Source organism: Polistes canadensis, unplaced genomic scaffold (assembly GCF_001313835.1).
Source record: "Polistes canadensis isolate GaletaPanama2010 unplaced genomic scaffold, ASM131383v1 scaffold_170, whole genome shotgun sequence".
Classification (NCBI taxonomy): domain Eukaryota; kingdom Metazoa; phylum Arthropoda; class Insecta; order Hymenoptera; family Vespidae; genus Polistes; species Polistes canadensis.
In genome coordinates this window covers 195,773-205,969 of record NW_014569717.1, presented here as the reverse complement: position 1 = coordinate 205,969, position 10,197 = coordinate 195,773, and the positions used below count along the sequence as shown (strand labels likewise).

The 10,197-nt window shown below is 31.2% G+C and overlaps 3 protein-coding genes across 5 annotated transcripts in view; 1 reads left to right on the top strand and 2 right to left on the bottom strand.

Annotated features, from left to right (window-relative positions):
- The window catches only part of LOC106789196 (syntaxin-1A), a gene marked incomplete in the record, with an annotated part of 47,169 nt that extends 44,261 nt beyond the window's left edge, over positions 1–2,908 (bottom strand). The window contains 1 exon segment of the mRNA XM_014753200.1: positions 2,644–2,908. Within this exon segment, the coding sequence (XP_014608686.1) occupies positions 2,644–2,676 (33 nt within the window).
- An 829-nt stretch (positions 2,909–3,737) lies between these two features.
- Positions 3,738–7,101, top strand: LOC106789205 (GTP-binding nuclear protein Ran). Of its 3 annotated transcripts, none has more exons than XM_014753221.1 (3): positions 3,738–4,011; positions 4,856–5,346; positions 5,581–7,101. In XM_014753221.1, the coding sequence occupies exons 2-3, from the start codon at positions 4,906–4,908 to the stop codon at positions 5,794–5,796; spliced, it is 657 nt and encodes a 218-aa protein (XP_014608707.1). In that variant the 5' UTR covers positions 3,738–4,011; positions 4,856–4,905; the 3' UTR covers positions 5,797–7,101. The 3 variants fall into 3 exon arrangements, with proteins under 3 accessions (XP_014608707.1, XP_014608708.1, XP_014608709.1); XM_014753222.1 differs by lacking the exon at positions 3,738–4,011 and adding an exon at positions 4,014–4,150; XM_014753223.1 differs by lacking the exon at positions 3,738–4,011 and adding an exon at positions 4,176–4,476.
- A 389-nt stretch (positions 7,102–7,490) lies between these two features.
- Positions 7,491–9,776, bottom strand: LOC106789204 (elongation factor Tu, mitochondrial-like). Its single transcript, XM_014753220.1, has 6 exons — positions 9,663–9,776; positions 9,477–9,529; positions 9,220–9,382; positions 8,825–9,132; positions 8,075–8,736; positions 7,491–7,995 (listed from the first exon to the last, which is right to left on the bottom strand). The coding sequence occupies exons 1-6, from the start codon at positions 9,697–9,699 to the stop codon at positions 7,812–7,814; spliced, it is 1,407 nt and encodes a 468-aa protein (XP_014608706.1). The 5' UTR covers positions 9,700–9,776; the 3' UTR covers positions 7,491–7,811.
- Positions 9,777–10,197: the final 421 nt, after the last annotated feature.

Sequence of the window (10,197 nt, the reverse complement as noted above, 5' to 3'; positions counted from 1 at the left end):
TGCGCGCGAAAATTCATTCGGGCCATTAAAAAACGTTCTTCTCGTATATGTAGAAACGATAGAAAAACAACTACGAGACACTGACACATTTGATGTATTGGAGCAAACGTAAAAGTTGTTTACCGTTGGGATATACGCTTCTCTCATCAAGAGGACTAACGAAATATTGAGATGTATTTAATAATTTATATATATATATATATATATATGTGTTTAAAAGGATAGATTGAACAGAGGAAATGTAAAAGTGTGAAAGAAATATAAAACATATAAAAAAAAAAATTAACGCTTAAAAATTCATCTACCGAAAGAGTGGGAGGACAGTGGGAGGGGGTGGGGGGAGATTATCGGACACGAGTGAGATAGGAAAACTTTCAAATTAGTCGAGTAAAAAGGTATATTACTATACGAGATAGTATGGGATGAGGATGAGAAAAAGAAAAAGAAAAAGAGAAGGTGATATAGGAAGAGGAGAAGAGAACAAGAGGAGAACTTGTTGCGTGTTGGTACCTTGTTAACTAGTCTAAACACATTCACACATACATATACACGTATACATATATATCCATACACGTAGGTATGATTTATCACATACGTTACATCAGAGCAATTGAATTTTGCAAAAGTAAGTTCTTTTAAAAAAAAAAAAACAAAAACAAAATTTATCTTTCTCGTACAGTGTTTCCTAACGTTTCCCCTCTTAACTTTTTCTATGGAACGCGTACTCTATTGGAGTTTAGTAGATATAGATGAGGAATAATACATACATACTACATACTTCCTCTTCTATGCTCGAATAGAAAAATCCTTTAGTGAAAAGACGACGGATGCGCATTTGGGACGACTACTAGTGGCAAAGTACTTATCGTCGCTTCGAACAAATTCACGACTACCATTCTAATGATTAACAATTGTTCTTTTATATATATATATATATACACACACACACACATGTATATACATATCCTATGCAACTCTACCTATCTATGCATGTATTTTAATACCTCGATGAAACAATGGCACAGTAGAGGGATATAACCTTCGTTTAAAAAAAAATATACTAATGGTTTGAAATAAAAAAAAAGAAAAAAATCCAATTACACTTGAGAATTAGGATTTTTCTTTTTTCTCTTTCGATTATTTATATTTTATTATATCATTATTATAATAATTATTATTATTATTATTATTACTGTATACGATATAGTTTAGGAGTAATATTATCTAACGTGAGGAACGTTTAATGTTACGAAAGTTAAAAAGAAAAAAAATGCGAAAGGTAAAGAAAATATGAATAAGAATTACCATGTGATTGTTTTTTTTTTTTTCATTTTTCATTTTTCTTTCGTACTTTCTCTCTCTCTCTCTCTCTTTCTTTTTTAATTCATTCTGAAATAGCATTTTGTTGAAATGAAGAACGTGGGAGAGAGAAAGATAGAGAAAGTTACGTACTACAGTACTATGCTTCGATTCCGTCACTCTGACGCAAACGCATCCTTCACGCAACTACCAATGAATGACGGAATCGAAGATGTACAACTATTGTGCCGATTTTCTCTCTCTCTCTCTCTCTCTCTTTTTTTTGCAGTCTATATATAATATCTTTTATTTCTTTGAATTTCTCACGTCAGATCATAAAATAATGAATCATCGTAAACTAGGAGAACTGGGATTACAATAAATTATCTGACTGAACGAAAAGAAATATGATTTTTTTTTTCTGTTACAAAGTATTAAGATAAAGATGCATTTTTTTTGTTTTTTTTTTTTTATTTCATTTCTACAGATCGCAAACATTGTTATAAAAAGAACAATTGAACCCAACGAAGAATATTAGAAAAAAAAGAAAATCGATGAGAGAGAGTAAGTCAAATACGATAGAACCTGAAAAATATGTTTAGTTTAAACATTTTTTAAACGAATGCAAATCTCATTGGAAATATATTTAATAATAGAAAATAGTGTATCTCGCGATAGTTTGAATTGAGTATCACGTTACTCCCGTTTCATAGATCGTTTGATATCGGGCGTATTCGAATAAAGAAGGTTTCCTCATTTTTTTTTTATTTCTTAAGGAAGAACCAACTGTCAAACTGTCAAGTCGTCGTTGTCGTCATCGTAATAATCGTCATCATAATCGTCATTCTCATTGGCGTTTACCGACTCATCGCAAACGGAAACGCCTGCTTCGGCTTGCCAAAGGTGTACGCCGGCCTAGAATGAGTGAGTGAGAGAGAGAGAGAAAGCATTGCGTGCTCGATGACAGATCCATCGTGCCAAGAACAACGTGAAGAAAGAGGACAGAATAAGATAAGCTGATAGATTTAATGGGGTATTTAAAAGATGTTCAAAGTTAAGACAGGAAAGAGACAGCAAATATTTCAATTGACTTTCTTTCTCCCTCTCTCTCTCTTTCTCACTCTCTCTTTTTTCTTCTGACTGTCTGTCTTTCTCTTATTCGTTGGTTCTCACTTTTGACTTTTTCTCTCCCTCTCTCTCTTTCTCTATCTTTCTTTCTCTTTCTCTAACTTCTTTTACTGATCGTCTATCTTTCTCTTATTCGTTAGGTCCCATTCTTTTTGTCTTGTTCTTATTAAGAATACATCTTGATATATTTGAAATGCGAATAGAATATACACTCACCGCGACTAAAGCTGCTAATCTATCCTTGGTCATGCTGATGGATGACGAGGCGTTGCGAGTCAGCGGATGTACGGTGCAATCAACCTAGCGGGTAATCCCATTCACGATTTCATCCATGTACGACGAGCACGGCCACTAAAAACTAAAGGAAACGGACGCACTAGTCGCGAGAGACACGATCGCAAAATCGATACACTCGCGAACTCGCCTGCTTCTGCAGTGCCGTCCGATGACGTGCGCTTGCGCCGATTACGTCAGCACGCTTCAGGAGCGTACCTTTGAAATTGCACTTATCCCATACCCGTTCGATGACATTACGTTTTATTCAGCTTTTTTTTTTGTTCTTTTTTCTAAAATTTGCATTTCTACAAATTTTTCCTTCTTTCTGGCAAAATTATCTAGTTGAATTTTATAACGATTGTGTAAGTATTTTTATATATATTTTTGTATCGTCTATACGAATTGTTTATTTGAAATAATAATGATTACGTTGACTGTGATATTATCGGTTGAATAAAACGTTTAGAAAAGAATATTCTATTATTTCCGACGTGTGACAATATATTAATAAATAATTGAAATATTATGACATACTATATAGTTAAAGGTACCTGAGGAATGTTAAATTCTGATTGGTTGCTTCGATGCATAGCAAGACGAGGAATGCGATTGAAATTGAATACTTATATGAGTAAGAGTTGTACATCACTGATGCATCCTGTTGAAACTGACCAATAGCATTAGACGATACGTGGCGCTCTCTGAAGTTAAATTTGAATAATTAAAAAACATAGAGTATAAATTCTAATACTAAAAGCTATGATAAGAGGAACCATAGAATGTATAATATTTAAAAAAGTATTTTTTCTTTAACATTTTTTTGACAACGAATAATAAATATCACAACGAATACGAACAAATGTTTGCTTACCTTTCTAATGCTATTCATCTTTTTCAAAAAAATAATATCATAATCGTTATTTTACGAAAATAAATCGAATAAAAACGATTCTATGCCCGTTATAAAACTGTCTTTTCTATTTTTATCTTCTCCATCGTGTTATTCCAAAATGAACACTGTCATTGTTGCATCCACTCATCGTGATGGCGTAGTACGTTACGTGTTCGAAGATGTCGCTTTTTAAAAAACGCATTTCTGTAATATCTCTATCGAATAATATATTTATCGTATTTTATTTAATCAATTAAACGTAATGAAAATTAATATTGAATTTTTGTCGATCGATTGATGTAAAAATTAGTTGTAAGTTTGTCCTAAAATAATTCAACGAATGACAAGGAAGACAGGATGCACCGCTCGTCGACTTAAAGGAACGCCATTGTGAGCCATAACGACTGTGCCGCACGGTAAGTTCTATCGGTCATTTTCACGTACATCGTTGCTTCCCGGGAAATTTTGTACGAAAAACATTGGTAAATTTAATCAGGAACGAGGACAAATTAAATATCCTGTTATATATAACAAACATTTAATCATTAAATAACGGTAAGAAACATCTAATAAGTTAATAAAAAATAGTCTTATACGTATTACAACTTTGGGAGCCATTCTTTGTGAAACACGAATTCTAATCTCCGCGTGTTGGAGTGTAAGAAAGAGAGGGAAAAAAGGGATAGAGAAAGAGTAAGAGAGAGTCTCTAGATTAGGTGAAACGTGTTAGCGCGGGACGTTGATCTAACCGGCATTTTTTCGTATAAATTGGAACGATTTTATTCCACCGAATTTGTTTCTTCACCATTTTTAATATATCCCCGAGGTATCCAACGCTTATTCAAATTCATCGATCACATCTTCGACTCCGATATTCGAAGGTGATTACGAATGTTCGTGTGTAACGCACGTTGCTACAAAAATCATACGAGATCTTCTATTCAAAGATATTTTTAGATTATATTTCATCGTTGTGTATTACATTATTTTATTCTTATTAATATAACAATACTTTAACCGCGATTAAAAGTCACCTAAAGTTACTTTTTTTTGCGTAGAAGATTACCGCATTGTAGGCAACGTGTTCTCTCAAGTTCATCAAATATTGCATTAATATCGATTGTTAATATGTAACATTTACATTGAATTTACGTTTAATAATGTTAATTGTTAAATATATTTTCATCGTTAACGATTGTAATCAGTTTATATAATTAATAATATAGATTAACAATATTTTTTCATACGGTTATATTTCAGATCATTTCTTTTAAATATATTATTTGGATATAATTTTGGAGTCATCAAATATGGCTTTAAATCATCAAGAACATGAAATTCCTACCTTCAAGTGCGTCCTTGTTGGTGACGGTGGAACTGGAAAGACAACTTTTGTCAAACGCCATTTAACCGGTGAATTTGAAAAAAAATATGTTGCAACATTAGGAGTAGAGGTTCATCCACTGATATTTCACACAAACAGAGGTCCCATAAGATTCAATGTATGGGATACAGCTGGTCAAGAGAAGTTTGGCGGTTTGCGAGATGGATATTACATCCAAGGACAATGTGCTGTAATAATGTTTGATGTTACGTCTAGGGTGACGTATAAGAATGTACCTAACTGGCACAGAGATTTAGTTAGAGTTTGCGAAAATATACCCATTGTATTGTGTGGTAACAAGGTTGATATTAAGGATAGGAAAGTAAAGGCTAAAAGCATCGTCTTCCATAGGAAGAAGAACCTTCAGGTATAGACATTTTCTTTTTACTCATAAGATTATACCTGAATTGAATCTAACTTTAAATTTAAAACGTTAGATATAATGTGAACTGTGATGAGTCAGAGGTCTTAATTAGTTTTTGAAGACACTTATCTGTCCCTCTAATCTGAGCCCAAAATTTTCGAGAAATTTCACTTTAGTTCTATTATTAATTTATATAGCTATCTATATTTACGTGTTTATTTTTCATAATTGTTACAGTACTATGATATTAGTGCAAAAAGCAATTACAATTTTGAGAAACCATTTTTGTGGTTGGCACGCAAATTGATTGGAGATCCAAATCTTGAATTTGTTGCAATGCCTGCACTTCTTCCTCCAGAAGTTACAATGGATCCACAATGGCAGCAACAAATTGAAAAGGATCTTAAGGAAGCGCAAGAAACGGCATTGCCAGAAGACGATGAGGATCTTTAGGTTATTACACTGTGTGCTTGGTTCTGATGGAAGAAAGATTTTGCGAGTGTACCTTGAGTACTATGCAGCTTGGGCGTTTTACATATATGAAGATTTAAAACAAAACAAAAATAATGATATCTGCATGCAGAGCTTAATTTGATACCTAATGCAAATCACCAGAAATACTTCTGTGACTTCATATACCAGAAATATTGCCTTAAAGGGGGAGATACTAATAAATTATTATAATTTCTTACACATCCATGCACATATTACTACATGTGTATATGAAATATCAAAGAATATGATTTTATATAATATAACACTAGTTACAAATTTCTATAAGTGTATCTTGTCATTCCTTTATAACTTCCATTACAAAGAACTACTGTAAAATTTCTAATGAAAGCAAATCTTTAATTGTGAGAAGTATTTTGAAGGGATATACATAAAACACACGTAAATGTTTAAAAAAATTAGTTGTATATCTTATATACTTATTACCCTATTATTATCATCTAATATATATAATATATATTTATATATATAATATCAGAATACGCGTTAAACCGAAGTTTCAAATTAGAACCCACTTTAAGGCATACTTAAAACATTCATTCAATCTGCTAATTATATTGTTGCAACATCCTTGTTATGAAATACGAAAGATGAACTGCCAGTTTTCTAAATGAATGTATGTGTTGATAGCGAATGCTCGGCTGCAAAGATGTGTACTTGTAATTTTTCTGAAGTGTGCAAACTTCTTACATGAGATGTTTATATGCTCGAGAGAAATCGCAGGTAAAATAATGGAAGTAGAATAAATTTTGGTCAATGTAGTTAATCTAACTTCAATCAAATTTTTTTTTCTCTTTTTTTTTTGTTGTAAAATGTTGGATAATATCAAACACTAAATAATAAAAGATGATTAAGTTTTAGTCATTCTTGTTAATAATTTGTAATTACGTTATTAGTAGTGTGTACGATATCTTATTAAAATGAAAGTTATATTAAATATCATTTGCAATGATTCAAGATTAAACTAAAATTAATTAATAATTAGGAATGATAATGTCTCGAAAATATTTCATTCGTTTATTCAAAAGTGTTTGTTTGGTATTATCAAGCATTTTAAAAAAAAATAATATTTGAAAACTGTTTCAAGTATGATGTCACATCGCAATAGGAAAAATATTTAAACAGGAATGAAACAGTTCGTGTCTGCTCGCGTTAACGAGGATCGTTTACTATTTTTGTAAGAGAAGGTGAATGTATGATTTGTTCAACTTAAATTATATAAACAGTGTTTTCCTTTTCTACGTATGAATATTTGTTTGTTTGTGCCCCTTGTTCCTATTAATGAAACCTGTCTGGAAAGAAATGCGTCTGGAAGTATGAAGAAAAACAATGATTACGAAGAGAATGCATACACAATCTTATTTATTAGTAAGAAAGTGTTATACTAATTAAAAGCAGATTGTACTGCTAATTGTATGAATCGAATAAATCTACCTTTGTCGAAGTTTTAGAAATTGCCTATATTGCAATAGTATTTAATTATTAGTAAATTGATTATATTTTTACATAACTAAGGTCTGTATGCACAGCGTTAACAGAAGAATTTCTGGAAATACCGCGAATAGTTACAATTACATAATTTATAATTTATATAACTGGCTTATTGAATAATAGAGTAATGAATATACTCAAAATTAAAGGACATTAATGAACATTTTATTTCTATATCTATAGTATAATCTATTCTTATTTATACGTGGTATTGCGTCTCACACTCGGCTTATAAAACACTTTAATGATATAAGAAAATGCAAATAATGTAAATCAAGAGGGGCTACCAAAGGAATTTATGCAAGTACATATATGAGATATAGACTAATAATAAAAATGTTTAAATGTTCGTTTGCGTAGCATAAATGGAGTTGTCCTTAGAATACAGTAAGTATTGTTTTTTTTTTTTATAATATGATCATATCAATTAGAATACCATTTATATATACTAATCTAAAATTTCTTTACTGTTTTTCCTCCTTTTTCTGTCTTTTCTTTTTTCCTTCTAAAATATTTACACGATCGTTTTCTGTTAGAGGTGGGAGAATATTCGTAATTACGCCAGTTCCTAAGGTTGTACTTCCATCCCGGAATGTAAATCGTTGACCTTTTTCACATACCATAGGACGAATCAATTTGATTTCAAATCTAAAGATGAAACAAGTTAACATGTTTTCATTATTTTATCAAAATCCTTTATTTAAACAAAAATAATTAAATAACTTACTTGCAATCTTCTCCTGGCATTGCCATTGCTTTATTGAATAAATTAACTTGCGCGGCAATATCCCAAGTTTTACAAAACATTTGCAATTGTGCAAGATTTCCAAGAGGTTTCTTTCTACCTCCTTCCTCTGGACTTAATACATATACTTGCGCCTCAAAATGATCATGAGCTTTCATAGAGCCTGGTTTACACATAATCATTCCTCTTCTAATATCTGTTCTTTTCAAACCTCTAACAAGAGCACCTAATTGATCACCAGCATGTGCTTCTTCTAATATTTGATGAAACATTTCAATACCAGTGATTACACTCTTTAAATTCTTATTGTATCCAATGAATTCACAATCCATTCCTTTCTTAATTCTTCCTCGTTCTAATCTACCAGTGACTACAGTTCCTCTACCAGGTATTGAATAAACTGATTCGACTGGTAATAAAAATGGTTTATCCAATTCTCTAATTGGAGTTGGTACATTATCATCTACTGCATCTAAAAGTTTTATAATAGACTCTGAACCAATTTCAGGATTTTTTCCTTCAAGAGCGCAAAGGGCACTGCCCTTGATGATAGGAATTTTTTCACCATTAAAGCCCATTTCAGTCAATAAATCACGTATCTCCATTTCAACTAATTCTACCATTTCTGAATCGGCAGAATCAACCTTTTGGAATAAAATGAACAATGTTAAGTGTACAGTGTCAAATGTTGAATTGTAAAAAGTAAAAATATGAATAAATCGTTATCATTACTTTGTTAATAAAGACAACGATATGCTCGACTCCAATTTGTTTAGCAAGAAGTAAATGTTCTCTGGTTTGAGGCATGGTACCATCAGTAGCTGCTACGACTAAAATAGCTCCATCCATCTGTGCAGTACCCGTAATCATATTTTTAATATAATCGGCATGTCCTGGACAATCCGTATGTCCATAATGACGTTTCTCTGTTTGATATTCGATGTGTGCTACATTTATGGTTATACCACGAGCTTTTTCTTCTGGAGCATTGTCAATTTCACTGTAACCTTTAGCTTTAGCTAATTGCTTTTCAGAAAGAACTGAGGAATTAAAAGAGATTTATTTGGTTATCATATATCACGTACTTAATTAATATAATACATATTAGTGATAATTAGATTGTAAACCTTTAGTAATAGCAGCAGTTAACGTAGTCTTTCCATGATCGACATGGCCTATTGTTCCAACATTACAATGAGGCTTATCTCTGCTAAATACTTTTTTCTCTGCGTAAAATCTTTGCCCAGTTATAGTTGGTAACAGCAATTGGTCACATAGCTTATTGTGTTGCTGTTATCGATATAAAATAATAATGAAGACATATATCCATAAATATAAATAAAAGAAATATAATATTGTAATTAAATGAAATATATTTACTTACACATTTAACAATGTGCCGACTAAAATATACATGTTTGATGCTATGTCTGAAAACTAAAGATAAATGGAACAAAAATAAGGGAGAGTTCGTACAATTGTTTATATATATAAAAAAAAAGAAGAAAAAATATGTAGTCATTTGTAAAAAAAAATGATTACAGCATCTTTATCAATAGTCGTAATTTACCTGGAGTAAAAATCTCTCTAACAGAGATTAATGCCATGATTTTCAATAACCTTTATAATCTTCTGCAATTTTCAGTTGTTAATGCCTAACCACACGTGTTGTAAAAACAGATCTTCATTCTTATGTAACGAACATGTAGTTCCATTTGATTTTCTAATTCGTTTGAGTGCGTATGATTCAGCCAATCAGTTTATTCGAAGATACTTCGTTTAGTAAGCTTGTTTCTGATTGGTATTCTCGTTGCACGATGCATTGAAAATGCACTTATAGTCAATTTTATACTTTTATAAATATTATTTATTTATTTTTATTTTCCCTAACGATTACATAAATTAAATAAAATATTTATCATTTTGTATAGAAGGATTAATATTTTCGAAAATGTACATATGCATATAATAACTATTATATTTTTGATCATTCACACCGGAAGTTTTACAAGTAGAGACATAACGTTACCCGGTAATATTCTAATCAATTCTAATACATTACTTTAATATTATTTCTTCTTGTTTCTATTTAAAACATATAATGA